We start from the raw sequence: 26,982 nt of genomic DNA on the forward strand, positions 1-26,982 counted from the left end.
TATAGTTGAAGGCTCTTTCCTTGAGTCATAAAAGTGCATTGAAATGACTTAGGAACTGTGCAGTTTGGAGAGGTGTGGGGCCACTTGGAGACACCAGTTAGACCTCCCGCTCAAACCCTTGTAATCGTTTTTTCTTATCTTGCACCTACTCCAAAATGTCAATGAGCATTCTTATTATGTTACTGAATGTATCCAGAGTATTTTCAGATTTCTTTACTGACAAAGGCTGTGATAATTACAGTAAATGTAAAATGCAAAAAATCAAATGTGTAATGTTTGGATTCAATCTTGTGTCTGGTGAACTGATCTCCAAAGTGTTCCCTTTCAATTGCATATGATTTTATATTTCTTCTGTTAGAAACATTTCAATATGGCCCTATCCATATATGCCAATTTCCAAGAGAGTAAGGGGTTAACGCACATTATATTGTAAGGTTTTCAGAGTCTTCATAAATGGTATGTAACCAACAAAATCAACAATATGTAACGTACATTGCGTTAGTGCACCATTACAGTTTCAACCTAGCATGTTTCATTGAGTCAGTGTTTTCTGTGATGACTCATTGCTAAACGTATCCTCGGCTGACAACAGCAATATCAGCAGTTCCACCTTAAGAGAACTCTCACTTCCACGTTAAGACAGAAAGAGACCACACCCTGTCTGTCTGGCAGAAGCTGTGCTGCAGTGAAAGTGTGTGTGTGTGCTCGAGTGTGATCTCCAGTGATATGTTTCCTCTAGGAAAACGACGCTGAGGATTGAAACACAGACAGCGTGTGTTTATGGTTGTCATGGAAACATGCCAACCGCTGGAGGGATAGAACACTCAGGAGAAGCAGATCAACTGACCGACCCGGCCCAAACCACACAAACAAACACAGTTGTATTTCTGAGTGGCAGCACGGCTCCATCCTCAGATGAGGGCTACATTTTCTATGAGCGGCAACACTTTTTTGGCTCTGACATCAGCACTCAACTGGCTGCTGGATAGTTGTAACGTGTGAGTGAGTGAGAGAGTATGAGAGTGTGAGAGTGAGTGAGAATGGGCGTGTCCGTCGGAGAGAGAACGTGAGTGTGTGCACAATTCTTTCAGAGAATGTGGTGTGTGTGTGTGTGTGTGTCTCTATGAGGTCATCCCTTGGCCATAGTGGTGGGAAGTAGGTGTGATGAGGGTGCTGCAGCACCACCTAAAACATATATTACATAATTTTTATTATATACACTACCAGTCAAAAGTTTGGACAAACCTACTCATTCAAGGGTTTTTCTTTATTTTTACTATTTTTTACATTGTAGAATAATAGCGAAGACATCAAAACGATGAAATAACACATATGGAATCATGTAGTAACCAAAAAAAGTGTTAAATCAAAATATATCTTATATTTGAGATTCTTCAAATAGCAACCCTTTGCCTTGATGACAGCGTTGCACACTCTTGGCATTCTCTCAACCAACTTCATGAGGTAGTCACCTGGCATGCGTTTCAATTAACAGGTGAGCCTTCTTATTTGTCCTTTGGTCTGGAGTCCAAATTTGAGATTTTTGGTTCCAACCGCCATGTCTTTCTGAGATGCTGTGTGGGTGAACGGATGATCTCCGCATGTGTAGTTCCCACCGTAAAGCATGGAGGAGGTGGTGTTATAGTGTGGGGGTGCTTTGCTGGTGACTGGCTGTGATTTATTTAGAATTCAAGGCACACTTAACCAGCATGGGTACCACAGCATTACGCAGCGATACGCCATCCCATCTGGTTTGTGCTTAGTGGGACTATCATTTGTTTTTCAACAGGACAATGACCCAACACACCTCCAGGCTGTGTAAGGGCTATTTTATAAAGAAGGAGAGTGACGGAGTGCTGCATCAGATGACCTGGCCTCCACAATCCCCCGACTTCAACCCAATTGAGATGGTTTGGGATGAGTCGGACGGCAGAGTGAAAGAAAAGGAGCCAACAAGTGCTCAGCATGTGGGAACTCCTTCAAGACTGTTGGAAAAGCATTCCAGGTGAAGCTGGTTGAGAGAATGCCAATAGTGTGCAAAGCTGTCATAAAGGCAAAGGGTGGCTATTTGAAGAATCTCAAATATATTTTGATTTGTTTAACACTTTTTTGATTACTACATGATTCCATGTGTTATTTCATAGTTTTGATGTCTTCACTATTATTCTACAATGTAGCAAATAGTACATATAAAGAAAGATCCTTGAATGAGTAGGTGTCCAAACTTTTGACTGGTACTGTATATATACACAGTGCATTCGGAAAGTATTCAGAACCCTTGACTTTTTCCACACTTTGTTACGTTCCAGCCCTATTCTAAAATTGATTAAATTGTTATTTTTCCGCATCAATCTACAAACAATACCCCATAATTACAAGGCAAAAACAGGTTTTTATAAATTTATAAACAAATCTACTGAAAAACATTAACATAAGTATTCAGACCCTTCACTTAGTATTTTGTTGAAGCACCTTTGGCAGCGATTACAGCCTCGAGTCTTATTGGGTATGACGCTACAAGCTTGGGGGAGTTTCTCCCATTCTTCTCTACAGATCCTCTCAAGCTCTTCAGGTTGGATGGGGAGTGTCACTGCACAGCTATTTTCAGGTCTCTCCAGAGATATTCGATCAGGTTCAAGTCCGGGCTCTGGCTGGGCCACTCAAGGACATTCAGAGACTTGTCCCGAAGCCACTCTTGCGTTGTCTTGGCTGTGTGCTTAGGGTGGTTGTCCTGTTGGAAGGTGAACCTTCGCCCCAGTCTGAGGTCCTGATTAGTTTTCATCAAGGATCTCTCTGTACTTTGCTCCGTTCATCTTTCCCTCGATCCTGACTAGTCTCCCAGTCCCTGCCGCTGAAAAACATCCCCACAGCATGATGCTGCCACCACCATGCTTCACCATTGGGATGGTGACATGTTTCCTCCAGACGTGACCCTTGGCATTCAGGCCAAAGAGTTCAATCTTGATTTCATCAGACCAGAGAATCTTGTTTCTCATGGTCTGAGAGTCCTTTAGGTGCCTTTTGGCAAACTCCAAGCAGGCTGTCATGTGCCTTTCACTGAGGAGTGGCTTCCGTCTGGCCACTCTCCATAAAGGCCTACTTGGTGGAGTGGTGCAGAGATGGTTGTCCTTCTGGAAGGTTCTCCCATCTCCACAGAGGAACTCTGGAGCTATGTCAGAATGACCATCGGGTTCTTGTTCACCTCCCTGACCAAGGCCCTTCTCCACCGATTGCTCAGTTTGACCGGGCGGCCAGGTCTAGGAAGAGTCTTGGTGGTTCCAAACTTCTTCCATTTAAGAATGATGGAGGCCACTGTGTTCTTGGGGACCTTTAATGCTGCAGACATTTTTTGTTACCCTTCCTCAGATCTGTGCCTCGACAAAATCCTGTCTCGGAGCTCTACGAACATTTACTTCAACCTCATGGCTTGGTTTTTGCTCTGACATGCACTGTCAAGTGTGGGACCTTATATAGACAGGTGTGTGCCTGTCCAAATCATGTCCAATCAATTGAATTTACCACAGGTGGACTCCAATCAAGTTGTAGAAACATCTCAAGGATGATCAATGGAAACAGGATGCACTTGAGCTCAATTTCAAGTCTCATAGCAAAGGTTCTGAATACTTATGTAAATAAGATATATTTTTAAATTTGCAAAAATGTCTAAAAATCTGTTTTCTCTTTGTCATTATGGGGTATTGTTTGTAGATTAAATTAGGAAAATTTTATTTAATCCATTTTAGAATAAGGCTGTAACGTAACAAAATGTGGAAAAAGTCAAGGGGTCCGAATACTTTTCGAATGCACTGTACATCTGGTGTAATAGAAGCAATTATTGGTACCATGATTGTCTTTTTTGTTTTACACTAATATTGCCCACGAAGATTGCAATTTTCAAATTCACTATAATTAAGCGTCATTCTGATTGGTCTAGAGACTACAGCAATTTTCTTTTGAATTTCAATTATCCGGATATCCGCAAAAAAAATGAATGATATTATTTAAATAGTGAAATAATTTCAAATGGCCATCTATGGGTGTTTTCACACTTGTTCCCTTACAGCCACATTTTTGTGGACACTCAGAAGGAACTCAGACCCCTCAAAAGAGCCACTGAAGCGAACGGAGACCATCTTGAGAGGTGGTCTGAATTCCGTGGTCCGGTTCCCTTTTTTAGGGCAATGTTAACGCAAAGCTCACCAGATTCGCTTGTCATTATTCCCGCACCACCCACCTTTTACCCTGCCATAAACCCTCACATTGGTGCCACAAAAGAGAGAACTCAGACCACCTCTCAGTTCGGTTCGGGGGTTCTTTTAAGGGGTCTGAGTTCCTTTGGACTGTTCACACTTCACAAAAAATTAAGCAAAAACGTACTAAGTTAAAAAAAAATTGGCTGAAAGGGACCAAGTGTGAAAACACCCTAACACACACACACACACGTCCCTCCACATTTACACCACACACACCTTCACAATTATACTACAGAACAAACATTTACACAGAATACACATCCCCCCAAAAGATGTTGGGCTGGGAATTGCCAGGGACCTCACAATACGATATGTATTGCGATTTGATACTGAGATTTTATTGCGATTTGATGTTCCAAACATATTGCTCACTATATTTCTGCTGCAGAGACACAAGAGCATGAGAAAATTAGTTTTGATCAGTCATGGAAATAAGTGTTGAAAACATGTTGGCTCACTATTTAAAAATAAGATTTAGAACAATCTATAGGATGAAAAATATCTGCGTTTTGTCACATGAACAGCCGACTAGCGCTAGCTAACGCTACCAAGCATTACAAATCGATACTTGAGTCAAAGTATCAATATAATATTGTCCAAAATAATATTGCAAAATGTAACTACCGATCCCCGCCCCCACCACATCACTAGTGTGTGTGTACTCACAGTTCGTCTCGTTGTCTTTGTGACAGCACCATGTTGGCTGTAGTGGCTGCTCTCTCCCTCTAGGGGAGGCGGGTGAGACAGGGTGAGATGGTGTAGGGGGTGGTTCTCAGGTCCCTCGGTCATTCAGACTTCAACCCTCAGAAACTACAACTGGTGTTCCACACAGAGCGGGCAAAATACAGACACAGAGAGAGACGCACACAGAGAGGCACACAGAGAGAGGCACACAGAAAACACAGGGGAGAAAAGCAAAACAGAGAGGTGGAGGGAGAGAGAAAGATTCAATTTACTGTTGACGGAAAAACAATTACAGATGAGAAATGAACACTGTACACAATGACTGATATCTGCCATTCTGCCTAATGGCAAGGCTCACTGCTCCTCTCAGTCTGGCCTCTGACTGACAGGTGTGGAACAGGTTTAGGCTAATAGTACTATATCGGATTTTCGTTCATTTTTCTTCTTCTAAGGGGTAGATAAGCTTTAATATTGCAGCTAGATTGTACCTTCCATCAATGTATTTGTCTGCATCATTTCCAATCCCCCATATATATATATATATATATAGAGTGAAGGAAAAGCAGCCAAAAAGTGCTCTGCATATGTGGGAACTCCTTCAAGACTGTTGGAAAAGCATTCCAGGTGAAGCTGGTTGAGAGAATGCCAAGAATGTGCAAAGCTGTCATCAAGGCAAAGGGTGGCTATTTGAAGAATCTCAAATATAAAATATATTTTGATTTGTTTAACACTTTCTTGGTTACTACATGATTCCATGTGTTATTTCATAGTTTTGATGTCTCTACAATGTAAAAAAAAAAAAGAGTAAAAAAAAAGAAAAACCCTTGAATGAGTAAGTGTGTCCAAACTTTTGACTGGCAGTGTATTTTCCGCTAACCCTAAAACCCCTCCCCTAATTGGAGTAAACTAATGAACACTTAGGCTTCTACTTCCAACTTATACACAGTAAGTTAGTACAATATTATATTAAGGTAGCCTAATCTAGTAATAAACAGACACAGAAATCAGTCCATTTGTAGCTCTGCAGCAAAGCATTTCCTTCATGAGCCATAAGACTGCTGGCACCTGGGGTGACAATGGCTATAAGCTGCTTAGTGGCTAGACCACCAAGAGTCTGTCTGTGTACACATGCTTGCAATTGTTTATGAGGGGCCATGCTTTTTGTATAACTGTGTGTATGAGGGGGATCCATGTGTGTACAATAGACCGCTAATAACAACAGCCTGACCGCTCACCTATGACTAGTGCTGTCACGATACCGGAATTTTGACTTCGATACCAGGTTTAGTATCACGATACTCTATACCAAAACGATACCGCAGCAAAAAAAGGCATATTAGCCAGTCACAGAATGGCACTTGATCCAGACATCTTTTGAGTTCAATGTCATTTAATTTAAATTTTTGTTGAATGTATGCATTAATGAATCAATTACACAACAGGTGTCGCATTAGCTTTAATAAAATCTGCATTTTAAACCATTTCACCTGCACTTTATATTGAAAGTTAACAGTGGTGTTTTGCTTCAATAGAGTGATCAGGGGCGTGCAACTATAGTTTTTCTTCACATAAAATACATTAGAGCAACGCATTCAGCAGAAAATTATTTTCATCAAATGACAGACGTGCAACACTATTTGGCTACCAGCCACAGAAGTAAATTAGCTTACAATGAAAAAGCAAGGTATTTTTTGCAAAAACAATGCATGGCCATCATATTTCTAATGTTTATCATAGAAAGAATGTAGCCAGCTACATTTCCTAATGTTTTGCTTGAAGTTAATCTTGCATTTTAACTTGCTACTGGAGGAAAAACTGCAGTTCGCGAACGAGTCATTCATTTTGAACAATATTTCATCCAAGTGAAGAAGTGCAACTGAAGCACGAAATTAGTTATTTTACATGTATGATTAGGAGCGAACCCTGACTGAAGCCGAGCAGAATGTACAATAAGAAGCATTTTAGATCTGCGTTTACAAAACACTGCAAGATTTTTTTCTGCGTTTTCTTTCCTTTTCTGCGTGAAAAACCCAGAATTCTGGGTTAACAACCCCTGAACAATTATTCAACCAATTTGACTAGGTTTTCTACCAATCTAAGTGCATAACATAATGGTAATAATCTATTTGAATGATAATTCTCTATTGATAAACTGGGTAAATCAAGATGTATGTGCATTTTTCCCATATAAATCAACTGTAGCCCCATGAAAACAGCCAAAGAAAGGTCAATAATTCTATGCATGAACACTCCTATTGAATATGCATTCACCTGTATTGTGAATTGCATTTTTCCCCCCAAGAACAATTCACAATACAGGTGAATGCATATTCAATAGGAGTGTTCATGCATTGAATTATTGAGCTTTTTTCTGGGACTTATTTTATTGTACCGATCAACAACATTTGCATAGAAGAAGCAATTACTTTTATAAAAGTGCACACTGTCTCTTTAAGACCCATGATATAATTCACATACAGTCAATTCGAGGCTCGAGCAAAGAAGATCTTGAGAGATGTGAGGCATTTATCAAAAGGGTTTTGCATATTATCCCTAGGGTAGTGAATTGATGTTAGCTACAGCTGTAAGCTAGCAAGGACAGTGAGCCTACAAAGCTGGAAGCTACCGGTATCTTCTTGCATTTGAAAGTGTTCTAGCCTATAATGCCACAGGGGTTAAAGCCACAAAAAATCCCAAGACAAACTAAATTAAACTCTGATTGATTGTCTGGGGCAAAGTTAACCTCCCTATGCACTATATAACGGATATATTGAAACTAGTGGATATATGGAGGCTTAAATATCCTGACCTAGTGAGATATACATGGCGGAGGCTCAAATCAAGCTAGTTGTCTTGACTACTTTCTTATGTAATTCTCGCTGGCACCAAACGTTTTTAAAAAGTGTTGATAGGGGACAGAATGCGATCGGACCGTCAAATAATTGGTATATACATTACTCTTACAGAAGTTCCATGTGGGCGGGGATATTGGAAATATAATCAAAACCTATTGGATGACAAGCTGTTTTTAACCAGGACAGTAGAATGTATAACTTACTTTTTACCAACATTTTGTTTAAGGTACAGCACTTTTAAATGTGCCTTTTGAGGCCATGCAATTCAATACTCATCTTTAAAACAAAAGCAATTTAGGTCAAAATAATTAATATTAACAAAGGAAATAGAGGGACTAACAGTACAGATAGATAGCAACAAAAACTGTCCCATAGAGGCACAGAATACGTTATAGGAAAAACAAAGAAATGGAGGAGCTTACTCAAGAAAGATCAAGTGTAATATATAATAAAAATAAAGCGAACTGGATGGAATATGGGGAAAAATGCACCAAATTATTTTTTAAATCTTCAACATAGAAATGCTACCAAAAATAACTTACTGAAGCTTGTTACAAATGATGGAGTCACCCATGATTCACCAAACAATATTTTGGAAGAGGAAGCAAAGTACTCTTAGCATATGTTTTCATTTCAGTCTCCTCCATCTTTACTAACCAAAGTTAATTATAAGGATTTTTTTCCTATTAATAATGTAAAATTAACAGCTGTACAGGATTACTCATGTGAAGGCCAAAATACAGAGGAGGAACTTCTTGATGCAATTAAAGCCTTTAAGTCCAGGAAAACTCCAGGGCTGGATGGAACAACAGTTTAGGTACAGTGCATTCTTAAATGGAAGAAGTTTGGAACCACCAAGACTCTTCCTAGAGCTGGCTGCCTGGCCAAACTGAGCAATCGGGGGAGAAGGGCCTTGGTCAGGAAGGTGACCAAGAACCCTATGGTCACTGAAAGAGCTCCACTGTTTCTCTGTCCAGAAGGACAACCATCTCTGTAGCACTCCACCAAATCAGGCCTTTGTGGTAGAGTGGGCAGACGGAAGCTCGCTTGGAGTTTGCCAAAAGGCACCTAAAGGAATCTCAGACCATGAGAAACAAGATTCTCTGATCTGATGAAACCAAGATTAAACTCTTTGGCCTGAATGCCAAGCATCACGTCTGGAGGAAAACTAGCACCATCCCTACGGTGAAGCATGGTGGTGGCAGCATCATACTGTTGGGATGATTTTCAGCGGCAGGGACTGGGAGACTAGTCAGGATCGAGGGAAAGATGAACGAAGCAAATTACAGAGAGATCCTTGACGAAAACCTGCTCCAGAGCGCTCAGGAGCTCAGACTGGGGCAGAGGTTCACCTTTCAACAGGACAACAACCCTAAACACACAGCCAAGACAACGTAGGAGTGGCTTTGGGACAGGTCTCTGATTGTCCTTGAGTGGCCCAGCTAGAGCCCGGACTTGAACCCGTTCGAACAGCGCTGGAGAGACCCGAAAATAGCTGTGCAGCGACGCTCTCCAGCCAACCTGACAGAGCTTGAGAGGATCTGCAGAGAAGAATAGAAGAAACTTCCCAAATACAGGTGTGCCAAGCTTGTAGTGTTATACCCAAGACTCAAGGCTGTAATCACTGCCAAAGGTGCTTCAACAAAGTACTGGAAAAAGTGTCTGAATACTTATGTAAATGTGATTTCAATTTATTTGTAATACATTTGCAAACATTTCTAAAAACCTGTTTTTGCTTTGTCATTATGGGGTATTGTATGTAGATTGATGAGGGGAAAAAACAATGTAATCCATTTTAGAATAAGGTTGTAACGTAAACAAAATGTGGAAAAAGTCAAGGGGTCTGAATACTTTCCGAATGCACTGTATACCAAATCTTTTCTGATGTACTCAGAGGACCATTATTTAACCACTCCTATAAAAAATTTTGATTATCAGATACTCAACAAGGTCTGATTTCATTATTACTGAAACAGGACCCAAGTGGTAAATATAAAGATCCAGTCCATTAAAAAAAATTGGAGGCCCCTTACATTTCAGTGTTGATGCAAAATGCAAAGCGCATAGAATAAAAAAAAAGGTATTGTCAGATATTATTCATCCTAAATCAGACAGGTTTTTTACATGGACAATACATTGGAGATAATAAGACAAGTACTGGAAACAATAGAACACTATGAACAATCTGGGAAACCAGGCCTGGTATTCATAGCTGACTTTGAAAAGGCTTTTGATAAAGTATGACTGGAATCTATATATTAATACCTGGAATATTTTAATTTTTGGAGAATCTCTTATATAATGGGTTAAAGTTATGTATAGTAACCCTAGGTGTAAAATAGTAAACAATGGCTACCTCTCAGAAAGTATTAAACTGCCAAGAGGAGTAAAACAAAGTTGTCCACTATCGGCATACCTATTTATTATGGCCATCGAAATGTTAACTATTCAAATCAGATCCAACAATAATATCAAGGGGCTAAAAATCCACGGCTTAAAAACAACAGTGTCATTGTACGCTGATGATTCATGTTCTCTTTTCAAAGTTATTAATTATTATTTTATTCTAAATATGAATATATAATTATTCACTCAAAGTATATATATATATATATATATTATTGTTTCTATTACAAATGTATGTCATTGACATTTTAAGATGACATTGCCCCTTTAAGAACTCTGTTGCACAGTTGCACCTAAACCATGCTTGACCAGTTGTAAAACTGCATTTGTAAAAACAATGCCACATGCGCAATTGCAGGAGTAGAGAAATAAAAGTGGTAGCAACGTAAAACTGGGATCCCCCTCTTTTTTTACGGCCCAAAAAACTGCTTTCAAAATAGATTTCGAAATATACAGTGTACAAAATATTAGGAACACATGCGCTTTACATGACAAACTGATCAGGTGATCCCTTATTGATGCCACTTGTTAAATACACTTCAAATCAGTGTAGATAAAGGGGAGGAGACAGGTTAAAGAAGGATTTTTAAGCCTTGAGACAATTGATACATGTATTGTGTATGTGTGCCATTCAGAGGGTGAATGGGCAAGACAAAATATTTAAGTGCCTTTGAACAAGGTATGGTAGTAGGTGCCAGGCGCACCGGTTTGCGTCAAGAACTGCAACACTTCTGGGTTTTTCACAATCAACAGTTCCACGTGTGTGTCAAGAATGGTCCACCACCCAAAGGACATCCAGTCAACTTGACAAAACTGTGGGACGGATTGGAGTCAACATGGGCCAGCATCCCTGTGGAACGCTTTCGACAACTTGTCCATGCCCCGATGAATTGAGTCTGTTCTGAAGGCAAAAGGGAGGGCAACTCAATACTTTGAGGGCACTGTATCAGTGTACACATGTGAATAACTTACAATGCAGTCCAGTCACTGTCCCGTCAAACTTTCAGTTTTGCACCAAAAGTTAACGTAGCATGCGCCACGGATCTCAAGGAAGGTCTTGGCCAGTTGGCCAGTTACTTGTCTCCGTTCCATCTCTCATGCTCTCAGTCTGTGAACGACATCATACACAACATGTGCACACAGAGTGCTGAGTACAGCAGTATTTCAGACAACCATCTGGTCCTACACAGAAACAGCCTTGAAGTCATAAGTCCAACCATATACCCAGCCTGACCGTACAGTAAGTAATACTACAGTAGACTTAGCAAGGAGACCAACACTCCAAACCATTCAGACAATCATAGACACACAATGCCCCTATAGATAACAGGGTTCTTAGAAAGGGGCTAGGGCTAGTATTACTGGACACCATTTAGGCCACACACACAAAGGGATGTGCATTTTACATTTGACTGTTCGAGTACTGGCATATTTTTTTTCCAAGTGGAACACAAGGCCCACACTGGAAAATATATATACAGTACCAGTTTGGACACAGCTACTCATTCAAGGGTTTTTATTATTTATATTTTCTACATTGTAGAATAATAGTGAATACATCAAAATGATAAAATAACACATATGGAATCATGTAGTAACCAAAAATGTGTTAAACAAATCAAAATATATTTTATATTTGAGAATCTTCAAAGTAGCCACCCTTTGCCTTGATGACAGCTTTGCACACTCTAGGCATTCTCTCAACCAGCTTCATGAGGAATGCTTTTCCAACAGTCTTGAAGGAGTTCCAACATATGCTGAGCACTTGTTGGCTGCTTTTCATTCACTCTGCGGTCCAACTCATCCCTAATCATCTCAACTGGGTTGAGGTCTGGTGATTGTGGAGACCAGATCATCTGATGCAGCACTCCATCAATCTCCTTCTTGGTCATATAGCCCTTACATAGCCTGGAGGTGTGTTGGGTCATTGTCCTGTTGAAAAACAAATGATAGTCCCACTAAGCACAAACCAGATGGGATGGCGTATCGCTGCAGAATGCTGTGGTAGCCATGCTGGTTAAGTGTGCCTTGAATTCTAAATCACAGACAGTGTCACCAGCAAAGCACCCCCACACCATAACACCACCTCCTCCATGCTTCACGGTGGGAAACGCACATGCGGAGATCATCCGTTCACCTACTCTGCGTCTCACAAAGACATGGTGGTTGGAACCAAAAATCTCTAATTTGGACTCATCAGACCAAAGGACAAATTTCCACCGGTCTAATGTCCATTGCTCGTGTTTCTTGGCCCAAGCAAGTCTCTTTTCTTATTGGTGTCCTTTAGTAGTGGTTTCTTTGCAGCAATTCAACCATGAAGGCCTAATTCACACAATCCCCTCTGAACAGTTGATGTTGAGATGTGTCTGTTACTTGAACTCTGTGAAGCATTTATTTGGGCTGCAATCTGAGGCTGGTAACTCTAATGAACTGATCCTCTGCAGCAGAGGTAACTCTGGGTCTTCCTTTCCTGTGGTGGTCCTCATGAGAGCCAGTTTCATCAGAGAGCTTGATGGTTTTTGCGACTGCACTTGAAGAAACTTTCAAAGTTCTTGAAATGTTCCGTATTGACGGACCTTCATGTCTTAAAGTAATGATGGACTGTCGTTTCTCTTTGCTTATTTGAGCTGTTCCTGCCATAATATGGACTTGGTCTTTTACCAAATAGGGCTATCTTCTGTATTCCCCCCTTCCTTGTCACAACACAACTGATTGGCTGAAACGCATTAAGAAGGAAAAAAATTAAACAAATTAACTTTTAAGAAGGCACACCTGTTAACTGAAATGCATTCCAGGTGACTACCTCATGAAGCTGGTTGAGAGAATGCCAAGAGTGTGCAAAGCTGTCATCAAGGCAAAGGGTGGCCATTTGAAGAATCTCAAATATATTCTGATGTCTTCACTATTATTCTACAATGTAAACATTTTTAAAAAATAAAGAAAAACCCTTGAATGAGTAGGTGTGTCCAAACATTTGACTAGTACTGTACCTAAGTTTAAAAATAAAATAAAATCACTGGCCCAAGCAGATGACCAGCTGGCCCGGAGGGTTTCCAAAACCTCCCCTGTATGTCGAGCACTGACACACACATACCGGGGCATACCCGTGCCGTTGTTGCCGCTTCAGAAAGTTGGTTTATTTTCGGTCCATTGCACACTACTGTTTGAATAAATCACGATACAAAAAGAAGCACATTGTAAACCAAAAACGAACATAACCAGTTTTTTTCTTCTTTTTTTTTATCACTGACACCCTTGCAACCAATTAAAAATGTATGTCGCAATGCCAAATCAAACGGTCGCAAATGCGTCGTTTGGGTCACAGTATCGAACCATGCTAAGCTGTAAATGAAAAACCTACGTTCCGTTTTTGCATGCAAAGTATTGTCTTTTGGTCACGTAACTTTACTTTTGAGGAAAATGTTTAACGGTTTGTTGACCGGTTAATGAGGGTCGGTTAGTCGGCAGCAATATTGACAAATGAAACAAATATTTTCCAACGTTATTATAGATTACATGTGTGACCGACCGGCTCAAACTTATGTAGCAAAATTTGAAATTGTGATTTTTACAAGTGGATAAAAGTAGAGACTCCGAGCTAGAAAATGGTATATCATACACTACAGTTGAGGAACAAAGGGTAAGTAATTCTGCTTTGAAAGTTGATAACCTTGTAACCTCTCTTTTGAGAAAATGGCCCTTGAAAGTTTTGGTACACCTACTGGAGAGCTCTTCTTTGTCTACACCTATTCAGCATTGTTCACACCCTCTAAAGCTTTAGCCCCATCCAGCTCTTTAAGGATTCACTTGAGGCCATGTTTAGACATGTAGCTAGCTAGCTAAACAATGAACCATAATCCAACTCATTATTACCCTGCATGAATCTGCAGGTCGCTAACCAACTAGGTTCAATGTTAGCTAGCTAGCTAACATTAGGCTTTAACTAGCAATGCAATTGGCTCTGAGATACAAATATACTACACAGATCATACACGTAACGTTAGCTAGCGAGCCAGCCAGATAACGTTAGCTAGCTAGCTAACAGTATGCTTTAACTTGAAATGAAAAAAACTTTGACAAAATTAGAAACGTGTAATATCTGTAGCTAGCTAGACTATCTTACCCGCATACATGGATGGACGCTTCTCCCCCTCTGTCACGGATGCCATGGTTGCCTTAGTTTGAAGATGTAATCCGGAGACAGGTGTTTTATACAACAGTGTGTTCTCTTTTCGACTCCGTCTGCATATTTGCAATCAAACGCCAGAATTTTCTCCATCTCCTTAGCTATCATACTCTAATTCCACTGTGCATTCCACTGATTTCAGAACTCGGTCCTCCAGAAAGTGGAGAGCAACACCTTTGGAGTTCTACTACATATCATCTTTCAAAAAAAGCTGCGTTAGAAAGGATTACCTACAAATACTGACCAGCTTATGGTATAGACAGAAGCGTGCTACATGGCAGACCAATCTTAACTCATCTCTTGGCATGTCCAGCCCATCCATTATCTCAGCCAATCATGGCTAGAGGGAAGGTTTTTTACCAACGCATTGATTTAAAAAAAAGTTCAAATGGTTCTCTTGTGAAGTAGTGATGCGCGACATACACCTAGTTTCTTGAAATGAGTCACATATGATAGATAGCATTATTACACCTACATAGTAATATATAGTGTGGTATAAGCACAGCACTTATTCATTAATGAATAATATTATGAGTTACTATTCACTATCTTACCACAAGTTCTTAAATAACCTAAGTTAATTATTTATTCAGGCAGCCATAGCCTTATAATTGTGTAATTATGTATAAGTAGGCTCAATCATTATAATTTAAATTACATGTCAAAATGCCTTAAAAACATGTAACACGTAGCCTACCGATTACAAGGTGCAGCCTGTGTCCAAAACATCGGAGTCTGGTCCAGTCATTCAACGCAACATGTTTAAACTTCTCCCTTAAATTTGTTATACCGTGTTGGGATAGAGACTTGGGAAAAATATGTGCAAGATGGAATCTTGAATCTCCTGTTCAGCTTGTTAATCATCTTCTTGAAGCTGTCTTTGCAACTTTAAATAGGAATCATGTATTTTTGCTATGTGATAGCCTCTGATTTCTATGTGTCTACGGGATGTTTTTCGTAGTGGCAAAATACTTGAACACATCGGCAATCAATGCCTGTTTAACATAGATGGCTGGTTGTGGCTATGGGACTTCGCTGCTGTCGGGCGCTTTTTTCACCATGCAATCATCGTAAAGTAGGGGATGGTTATTCTACAAATGATTGAATACATTTGTTGTGTTGCCTCTTGTAGTCGCCACAAACCTGAGGTACTTTTTACACAAATTGCATTTGGTTGTCATTGGTTTGCCTGTAGCCAAAATACTGCCATACCACTGAAGATGTGCCCTTCTTTGTCACCACATACGACATTGTCATTAGCACTAACAGCACTCATGTTTCCGACACACACTCGGATGTAAAGCCACAGAGTTCCTAAACCTTATACTGTACAGTCTTTAGTAAAGCGCTTTCTCTCCTCACCAGCATCTAACTGCGTGCTCTAAGCGGGGATGTTTGTGATTGGCCAGCATGTGCATGCCAAGCAGACAGAGAGGCCGCTTGTGATTGGTCAGTGCTGCCGACTCACCGACCCTCATTCAACGATCACAAATGGTTAAATTGTTTCCAAACAGTACAATTACGTGACCAACAGAAAATACTATGCACGCATGTACAAGGAACTGACATTTTTCATTAAGAGTTTATGGATATTGCACATATCAATATCGCAATTTCGATCTGAATTTGATTAATCATGCAGCCCTAGTTTCGATGTTCCAACATATTGCTCATCATATGTCTTCTGCAGAGGGACATGAGAGAGCCATGAGAAAATGAGTTTTGATCAGTCATGGAAATAAAAGTGCTGAAAACGAATTGGCTCCCTATTTAAAAAGAAAAAAGCTATTACATTTACATCATTTAGCAGACGCTCTTATCCAGAGCGACTTACAAATTGGTGCATTCACCTTATAGCCAGTGGGATAACCACTTTACAACGTTTTGGGGGTGGGGTAAGGGGGGGGTAGAAGGATTACTTTATCCTATCCCAGGTATTCCTTAAAGAGGTGGGGTTTCAAATGTCTCCGGAAGGTGGTGAGTGACTCCGCTGTCCTGGCGTCGTGAGGGAGCTTGTTCCACCATTGGGGTGCCAGAGCAGCGAACAGTTTTAACAATACTGGAGCTTTGGTGCAGGAACAGCCAACTAGCGCAACATTTTGATTGCGATATTGTCGATACGATATATCGTAAAAAATAACAATGATATTAGGGATGCACATTTAGGCCAATTTTTCTGCCGACTCACCGACCCTCATTGAACGATCACAAATGATTACATTTTTTCCAAACAGTAAAATTACGTGACCAACAGAAAATACTATGCACGCATGTAAAGTGGTGGATGACACGCTGATAGCCTGCCTAACGTTGACTATTGGCTATGGACTGAAATGGTGAATGGGAGGCGCGCTTTAATTACGAGTTGAGATTGAGAAATAAATAGCTATTTTGTAAAATCGTGGGCATCAAAACAGTTAACAATTTCATTTAGAATTATTTGTTGCACAATGACTGGGCTTATAAAAGCACGTTTCACTCCAGCACAAGCTTTTTGAGGAGCTGCTCTCGCGCTGTCTGACAGGTGATAGGCCATTCCGCTCCTCAAACTAGGCTTTGTATGCTGTGCCAATTTAATTCCACTCAATTATGCAGATTAACCTATAGACTGATAAGCATGACAGGTTAAACGTATTTCAGGCAGCTAAACGATTAACATCGCTACCTGATATGTAACTATTGATTTTTGCCCACATCACTAATACCTACTGTAAAACATGGTGGTGGAACTTTGATGTTATGGGGCTATTATGCCTCCACTGGTCCTGGGGCCCTTGTTAAGGTCAATGGCATAATTAACTTTACCCAGTACCAAGACATTTTTTTATAAAACCTAGTTGCCTCTGCCAGGTGGCTGAAACTTGGCCGCAAGTGCATATTCCTGCAAGACAACAACCCCAAGCACACATCAAAATCCACAAAGAAATTGATAATTGGCCACAAAAATAAATATTTTGCAGATGGTCATCTCAGTCTCCGGACATGAAGAGGCCAGTCCATAAGTGCAGACGAAAGATGTCAAAAAAGGCGCTGACAATATTTCGCTTTTTTATGTATTATTTCTTAGGCTATTGGCTCAGAAAATTGTTTGTGTTATTACATACAGCCGGGAAGAACTATTGGATATCAGAGCGGCGGTAAGTCACCAGCACTACCACCATTATGACCAGGAATATGACTTTCCTGAAGCAGATCCTTTGTTCGCACCCCCCAGGGCAATTGAACTAATTCCAGAGGCCGACCCAAAACAACACCGGAACAGAGGTACTCGGAGCGGCCTTCTAGTCCGACTTAGGAGGTGTGCACACCACCCACCGCTTCAGAGTATATTACTAGCTAATGTTCAGTCTCTGGATAATAAAGTTGACGAGCTCAGGGTGAGGGTTACCTTCCAGAGAGACATCAGGGATTGTAACATACTAGGTTTCACGGAAACATGTCTCTCTCGGGATATACTGTCCCGAGTCAGTCCAGCAAGTTGGATTCTCAGTTCATCGCGCAGACTGGAATCAATCTCTCTCTGGGAAGCAAAAGGGCGGAGGTGTATGTTTTATGATTAACGACTCATGGTGTAATTGTGATAACATACAGGAACTCCTTTTGCTCACCCGACCTAGAATACCTCACAATCAAATGCAGACCGTATTATCTCCCAAGATAATCTTCTTCAGTTATAGTCACGGCCGTGTATATCCCCCCCTCAAGCTGATACCACGACGGCTCTTAAAGTACTTCACTGGACTCTATGCAAACTGGAAACCACATATCCTGAGGCTGCATTTATTGTAGCTGGGGATTTTAACAAAGCAAATTTGAGGAAACGATTGCCGAAGTTCTATCAACACATCGACTGTAGTACTCGCGCTACTAAAACACTTGACCACTGCTACTCCAACTTCCGGGATGCATACAAGGCCCTCCACCGCCCTCCTTTCGGGAAATCTGCCCACGACTCCATTTTGCCCCTCCCTTCCTATAGGCAGAAACTCAAAGCAGGAAGTAACCATGCTAAGGACTATTCAATGCTGGTCTGACCAATCGGAATCCACGCTTCAAGATTGTTTAGATCACGCGGACTGGGATATGTTCCAGGTAGATTCAGAGAATAATATTGACATATACTGATACGGTGAGTTTATCAGAAAGTGTATAGGGGATGTTGTACCCACTGTGACTATTAAAACCTACCCTAACCAGAAACCATGGATAGATGGCAGCATTCGCGCAAAACTGAAAGCGCAAACCACCGCATTTAACCATGGCAAAGTGACTGGGAATATGGCAGAACACAAACAGTGTAGTTAGTAGAAAGAGGAGGAAGGGAAGTGCTACTAAGGTACACAATAGTAAATGTTGGTAGACAGAAGGTTCTCTTTGGTCAAAGGGGTGAATTGGTCATCAAAAAGAAAGGAGGACCAAGGCACTCTTCATATAATTAATTAAAATGCCTTTATTAGTATGGCATGTTCAATAGAAAGACGTTTATTTTTTTAATCCGACGCGTTTCGGCTGCATGGCCTTCGTCAGGGAGTACAAAGAAATAATACAACGTCCTCTTTTGAACAGCTTTTCCAATTAGCCCTAATTTGAAGAGGGAGTGGATACAAAGTTGATTGGACACACCTAGTAAGCAATACTATACACATTAAGAAGTGAAATGCTGTAACTATGTTATCATACAAATACAAGTTAGAAGTATCAGAACACTTAGAATGGTAGTTCTAAACTTAAATATGACTGGGAAAAAGTGTCATAAATAACAAAGCAATATATTCCATTGTACAATAGAAACCAGCAAAACATGAACAACAGTCTAAACATAGCTGAGGGCAAATGAGCACAATGTCCACTAGATGACAGCAAATGGACCTATCACAACCCTACAGGAAGGGTGAGAAATCCATCTTCATTTAAACCAGGGTATTTAGTGGCTTGTAGTTTGTAAATCCAAAAACTTTCCCTTTGGTTTAACTGTTTAAGACTTTTCTAATAGAGGCCGGAATATGATCAATATAGCTTGTTGGGAGGCAGGGTTACCATGGTGTAAGGACTTGTAGTGCCTTGCCATGGGGTAGTGTTCATTGCCTACCCGTATGGCGTACTTGTGTTCCGCTTAGCGGTCTTGAAGGCGTCTCTTTGTCCGTCCAATGTAGAACACCTTGCACTGTGGACATTCCAATCTATAGATGACATGAGTGGTTTTGCAGTTAATTAAATGCTTGACGTAATACTCCATTTTGGAAGCTGTGTCAACAAAACACATTTTCTGTGCAATATTTCTGCAATGGTTGCACTGGTTACATTTAAAAGAGCCCTTGGGTTTGTGGTCAAGCCAAGTTTTTTGAGAGTCACCCAGAAGATAGCTGTGAACTAATTTGTCATTTAGGGTAGGACATCTCTTAAAGCTTATGACTGGTGGCTCAGGAAAGACTTGGCGCAGTAGCGTCTCACTTTGGATGATTCCCCAATTCTTTTAAATGTTTTCTGCTTCAGTGCTGTATTTTGTAACAAAATACACTCTCTGATGTATCACGAGGCACTCCCCTTCGCAATAAATTATCTGTCAAGTAATCCAGCCCTTATACCTGCATCTTTCAGGACCTGAACGCTGTAAACCCGACTCAAGAAGCAAATCTCCAATTCAGCAGATTTGACACTGTAGTCTGTTTCCTGATTTTTTAAAATTATTGTTTCTATTGAACATGCCATACTAATAAAGGCATTTTAATTAATTATATGAAGAGTGCCTTGGTCCTCCTTTCTTTTTGATGACAAACAGTGTAGTTATTCCCTCCGCAAGGCAATCAAACAGGCAAAACGTCAGTATAGGGACAAAGTGGAGTCGCAATTCAACGGCCCAGACATGAGATGTATGTGGCAGGGTCTACAGACAATCACGGATTACAAAAGGAAAACCAGCCACGTCGCGGACACCGACGTCTTGCTCCCGGACAAGCTAAACACCTTCTTCGCCAGCTTTGAGGATAATACAGCGCCACCGACGCGGCCCGCTACCAAGGACTGTGGGCTCTCCTTCGTGGCCGACGTGAGTAAGACGTTTAAGCATGTTAACCCTTACAAGGCTGCCGGCCCAGATGGCATCCCTAGCCGTGTACTCAGAGCATGCGCAGACCAGCTGGCTGGTGTGTTTATGGACATATTCAATCTCTCCCTCTCCCAGTCTGCTGTCCCCACATACGTCAAGAAGGCCACCATTGTTCCTGTACCCAAGAAAGCAAAGGTAACTGAACTAAATGACTATCACCCCGTAGGACTCACTTCTGTCATCATGAAGTGCTTTGAGAGACTAGTCAAGGATCATATCACCTCTACCTTACCTGCCACCCTAGACCCACTTCAATTTGCTTACCGCCCCAATAGATCCACAGACGATGCAATCGCCAACACACTGCCCTATCCCATCTGGACAAGAGGAATACCTATGTAATAATGCTGTGCATTGACTATAGCTCAACATTCAACACCATAGTACCCTCCAAGCTCATCATTAAGCTCGAGGCCCTGAGTCTGAACCCCGCCCTGTGCAACTGGGTCCTGGACTTCCTGACGGACCGCCCCCCAGGTGGTGAAGGTAGGAAACAACACCTCCACTTCGCTGATCCTCAACACTGGGGCCCCACAAGGGTGCATGCTCAGCCCCCTCCTGTACTCCCTGTTCACCCATGACAGCGTGGCCAAGCACGCCTCCAACTCAATCATCAAGTTTGCAGACGACACAACAGTGGTAGGCATGATTACCAACAATGACGAGAAAGCCTACAGGGAGATGGTGAGGGCTCTGGGAGTGTGGTGCCAGGAAAATAACCTCACACAACGTCAACAAAACAAAGGAGATGATCGTGGACTTCAGGAAACCCCCCTATCCACATCGACGGGACCGCAGTGGAGAAGGTGGAAAGCTTCAAGTTCCTCGGCCTACACATCACTAACAAACTGAAAATGGTCCACCCACACAGACAGTGTGGTGAAGGCGGTGCAACAGAGCCTCTTCAACCTCAGGAGGCTGAAGAAATGTGGCACCTAAAACCCTCACAAACTTTTACAGATGCACAATTGAGAGCATCCTGTCGGGCTGTATCACCGCCTGGTACGGCAACTGCATCGCCCGCAACCGCAGGGCTCTCCAGAGGGTGGTTAGGTCTGCCCAACACATCACCGGGGGCAAACTACCAGCCCTCCAGGACACCTACAGCACCCGATGTCACAGGAAGGTCAAAAAGATAATCAAGGACAACAACCACCCAGCCACTGCTGGTTCACCACGCTATCATCCAGAAGTTGAGGTCAGTACAGGTGCATCAAAGCTGGGACCGAGAGACTGAAAAACAGTTTCTATCTCAAGGCCATCTGACTGTTAAATAGCCTTCACTAGCACATTAGAGGCTGCTGCCTATGTACAGATTAGAAATCACTGGCCACTTTAATAAATGGAACACTAGTCACTTCAATAATGTTTACATGTCTTGCATTACTCATCTCATGTGTATATACTGTATTCTATACTATTCTACAGTATCTTAGTCTATGCCGCTCTGACATTGCTCGTCCATATATTTATTTACATATTCTTAATTCCACTGCTTTACTTAGATTTGTGTGTATTGGGTATATGTTGTGAAATTGTTAGATATTACTGCACTGTCGGAGCTAGGAACACAAGCATTTCACTACACCTGCAATAACATCTGCTAAACACGTGTATGTGACAAATCAAATTTGATTTGATCTGGAAGGATTCTGTATGGAGGAATGGTCTTAGATTAGTGTTCTCCAACTCATAATACATTTTTAGAAAAAGGCTGTGTCATTATCCTCGCAAGGTGAGGTATTGAAAGGTGTTAAAACATGTGAGTCAATCAATTTGACCCCTACCTTTCAGAGAAAAAAGTATTATTAGATCAGATGTACCTTGATGGTTGGTAAAAAATAAAAATAAAAATAACTGTTAGTTGGTTCAAAAGGAAATTATTTGCTAGGTGATGTCAGCCCACGTCACGAACAGCTGTGTCACGACAGCATTGGGAGTTAGTTTTGCATGGACCCAGGGTTTGCGGCTTATAGTCCTAAAAAATTGAAATGATTTACCTCTGCTTCATTCGGCCATTCCTACAGTGAGGGAAAAAAGTATTTGATCCCCTGCTGATTTTGTACGTTTGCCCACTGACAAAGAAATGATCAGTCTATAATTTTAATGGTAGGTTTATTTGAACAGTGAGAGACAGAACAACAACAAAAATCCAGAAAAACGCATGTCAAAAATGTTATAAATTGATTTTCATTTTAAATGAGGGAAATACGTATTTGACCCCTCTGCAAAACATGACTTAGTACTTGATGGCAAAACCATTGTTGGCAATCACAGAGGTCAGACGTTTCTTGTAGTTGGCCACCAGTTTTGCACACATCTCAGGAGGGATTTTGTCCCGCTCCTCTTTGCAGATCTTCTCCAAGTCATTAAGGTTTCGAGGCTGACGTTTGGCAACTTGAACCTTCAGCTCCCTCCACAGATTTTCTATGGGATTAAGGTCTGGAGACTGGCTAGGCCACTCCAGGACCTTAATGTGCTTCTTCTTGAGCCACTCCTTTGTTGCCTTGGCCGTGTGTTTTGGGTCATTGTCATGCTGGAATACCCATCCACGACCCATTTTCATTCCCATGGCTGATGGAAGGAGGTTCTCACCCAAAATTTGACGGTACATGGCCCCGTCCATCGTCCCTTTGATGCGGTGAAGTTGTCCTGTCCCCTTAGCAGAAAAACACCCCCAAAGCATAATTTTTCCACCTCCATGTTTGACAGTGGGGATGGTATTCTTGGGGTCGTAGACAGCATTCCTCAGCTCGTTACATATATAAAAGACACCTGGGAGCCAGAAATCTTTCTGATTGAGAGGGGGTCAAATTCTTATTTCCCTCATTAAAATGCAAATCAATTTATAACATTTTTGCCATGCGTTTTTCTGGATTTTTTTGTTGTTATTCTGTCTCTCACTGTTCAAATAAACCTACCATTAAAATTATAGACTGATCATTACTTTGTCAGTGGGCAAACGTACATAATCAGCAGGGGATCAAATACTTTTTTCCCTCACTGTATGGAGGAAATGGGGTTTTGGGATAAACACCAAAAATAGGGTCTTTGGTTAACACAGGCTTAGGAGATCTTATACGTTTTGTTCTATGAGATAATCAGTCAGTTAACATGAACTTTATGAATTATGAAGCCTTTATATGTGGCAGGTAGCCTAGAGGCTAAGAACATTGGGCCAGTAACCGTTAGGTCACTGGTTCAAATCCCCGAGCCGACTATGTGAACAATCGGTCGATATGCCCTTGAGCAAGGCACTTAACCCTATTCCTATAAGGCTGTCTGGATAAGAGCGTCTGCTAAATGAATAAAACGTAATGTGCTTGTTACATTCTTCAAAATTCACAAAAAGTGACAGCTGCCATAGAACAAAACGTATAAGATCTCCTAAGCCTGTGTTTACCACAGACCTTATTTTCGGTGTTTATCCAAAAACCCTACAAATACGCCATTCATTTTCCCCATAGGCTTTGTACAATGAACCATGGCGGAGTTAGTGCTTACAAAAATATGCCATTACCATTTATCCTCTATGAGTCCCCTCCAGTGACAGCTAACGTTAGCTAGCTCCTCAAACTACTTTGTCTTTGCCATAAAGTTTCAGGAAAATACCCTACGGTAGGCTGGACAATAGAACGAGTCAAAATTCACCCAAGGCTGAAAAACGGCAATAGAACGTTGGCTAAGTTGTAACACTAGCGTGAGCCCATAGCAAATTAATTGAATCGAACATTTGCAGAGCCTATCTTGACTGGGATTATGCTTAGAATTCCATTTCACCTAAATGGCACCAAAAAAAATGTATATTTTCATTTTACCACTACAATCTGTTCTTAGGAGGAAACTGAAAAATAACAACTCCTGTAGAAAGTAAACATCCACACCTTGATGGTGTCAACTGTGCTTATGTCTGCATAAAAAGGAAGAAGGAAAAAAAGGGCAACTTCTGACTATTTCTGGTCTAGCCATCGATGACAACTGCCCAGCCTTACATAATTAGGAAGAGGAGATTGTTGTGATTAAAATTGTGTCCTACTTGAAAAAAATCTAAATATACACATTGCGAGATATTTGGCGAAATATACCAGCATGCCTCTCCATAGGAAAACAATGGGGGGAGCTCAGCGTTCGAAGGGCAAAAAGTATTTAGGGGCTAGCGTTTGACGACAAAGGAGTATGCTGCCCAGCATTACATAATTAGAAAGAGGAGATTCTCATGATTAAAATGGTGCCTGAATTGAAAAAAACTAAAAATACACAAGAGGCCAAATATCTCGCAGAGTTCCATTAGTATTTTTTTGTTGTTAACGTTTTAAACTTCAGCAATTGGTTGAACCTGGGCAGGCCTCATTGCCAACAATAGTGATGCAGGCATTGTGACGTTGAGAATAAAACATTCGGAAGGAGAGTTGGTGACACTGTGCTCAATAGAACTAATAGGAGCTGGCAGAGTGAAAAATGCCCTAAAATAAGGCCTGTTTTTCGTGATTACTTCAAATCTATGGCCAGCAGCTGGGACATATGGTAATATTATGAAACTGGGCTCCACGGCTGATGCAATGAACTAGTTTTCAGAAAAAAAGCGTTGTTAAAAATGTCATGTCCAGCCTACCTACTGGCTTGCTAACTGTTGACAACACAAATCTAGAATCTAACGTTAACCAGTTAGCTAGCTTAACGTTATACTATCCGAAACAACATTTAGATATAAACCCAGCTAACGTTCGATGTATAGTAGCCACTAGCCAACCAGAGGACCACGTTATCTGTGTATAGTTACTTATGATAAACACCAGCCAAAGCAAAGACCATAATGCGAAAACTCCACCCTGTTTAGCTTACGTTTTGGTGGCAAGCACGCTGTGTTTCATCATATGAACGATGTGATTTATTTTGGACATTCAGCCCATTTAAGCCTTGATCGACATGGAGATATGCTCGAGGAATCAACACCAGAAATGTGATGTTACTAATTTAGCTAACTCAAACGGCAAGCAAGATAGCTAACGAACGTTACCTAGTTACCGCCCTAGTTAGCTAACGTCTAACATTAGCGGTTTGCTGGCTAGCCAGCTAACGTTACTATAGTTAACACTTTTGGAAAATAGCTTACACAAGTAGACAACTACTTACCTTAGCTATATTAAATATCGGGGCTGGTAGTAAATCAAAGGTGATACTTAAATAGGTGGTTTACTAGCCAATATACCGGTAGGTAGCTACATGATCTAGCATGGAAGAAATTGGCTATCCAAGGTTGCAGCAATACCAACATACGCCCTTCCAGCCAGTTAACGTTAGCTAGTTAACGAATGCAGCTGGTTACATTAGTAAGACTGAAATTGCAGCGGTTCGTTAGCATTTTATCTTGCCAAAGTCCTCTCACCAAACATGACATTGTCACCTAGCAGAAGTATACTAGCGAACTATACTCTATAGTTATGTGATTTCAATCAATCATTCCGCATTCTGACCATTTAAAGTCGAACCAACTGAGCCGTGGCTAATTGCTATGCTGACTTGCTACTCTAGCTCCTAAAGTTTAATAATCTTAGTAAGCTAACGTTCCATGTAAACAAACTCGGTGTGAATGCTAGCTAGCTAACCAAGTTACCAAATGTAAAAATGTCATGGATTAAAACTACACGTCGAGACAACATTGGATACATGTATCAGAGTAAAATAGAACGTCATGATTTAGCTACAATAATCAATTTCCCAACCGTATGTTATGTTGCCGTAACTGCCCCTCCGCCATTTTGAGACAGAGACGGGAAGCGCAAGAAAACTGCAGCCACATCGTCATCATTACCGCTTCGTTTTATGGCAAATCAAGATAATATAAACATGTAAAACCAAATCCACTCACCCTTCTATGTATGATCTGTCTCAAAGTCCGTGTTCTGTGATCTAAATAGGCGATAAAATATTATGTTTTTGCTGGAATATGTCCTATCACCCTGCAGGATCAATCTTGTTTTCTCCTTGATTTCAGTACGCGCACGGCTGGCGTTGCTTCGCAGGCAGTGACAGCGCGGCGCGCACGCCCTGTTTAAATTAATTCTTCTTATTTTTCTTCGATGAGGTTTAACTGCGGTTGGCATCCAATAAATGTTGCATTACCGCCACATATTAGACTGGACTATAACTCCCTTATACTTTGCCTAAAAAAACATATACATATATAATAATAATGCTATAATAATACTAATACCCTACCATCTAACACTACACTCACAAAACATACAAAATTATAATAAATACCATACTCCACTATTTAAATCTATTTAGTCCTACTTCAGGGCAACAGCCTGAAAGAATGACCCACCGCCACTTAACACACCCTGTAGTCTTGCATACCCAAATACCTCTCTGCAGCTGCCACCACATCCCATCCCTGGAGTACAGTTGATAACCATTGCTATAAATGCCCATAATCCAATCTTACTGAAACATATATCACTTGTTGGTTTATCCCTCTGTACTGGTACA

General features: G+C 41.1%; 1 protein-coding gene across 5 annotated transcripts in view; it reads right to left on the reverse strand.

Annotated features, from left to right (window-relative positions):
* Nucleotides 1–26,518, reverse strand: part of LOC121579748 (lissencephaly-1 homolog B) — a 44,642-nt gene extending 18,124 nt beyond the window's left edge. Inside the window, exons 1-3 of one of the 5 annotated variants that reach the window (XM_041894606.2) lie at nt 26,360–26,518; nt 11,171–11,306; nt 4,920–5,069 (exon numbers count right to left, since the gene is read on the reverse strand). In XM_041894606.2, coding sequence (XP_041750540.1) covers nt 4,920–4,951 — 32 coding nt within the window. In that variant the 5' untranslated portion in view covers nt 4,952–5,069; nt 11,171–11,306; nt 26,360–26,518. Of the gene's footprint in view, nt 1–4,919; nt 5,070–11,170; nt 11,307–19,473; nt 19,565–26,213; nt 26,261–26,359 lie in introns of those variants that run through there. The other 4 variants (XM_041894605.2, XM_041894604.2, XM_041894607.2 and 1 more) reach the window with 4 other exon arrangements.
* Between the last annotated feature and the right edge of the window lie 464 nt (nt 26,519–26,982).

Source organism: Coregonus clupeaformis, chromosome 13, assembly GCF_020615455.1.
Source record: "Coregonus clupeaformis isolate EN_2021a chromosome 13, ASM2061545v1, whole genome shotgun sequence".
Lineage (NCBI taxonomy): Eukaryota > Metazoa > Chordata > Actinopteri > Salmoniformes > Salmonidae > Coregonus > Coregonus clupeaformis.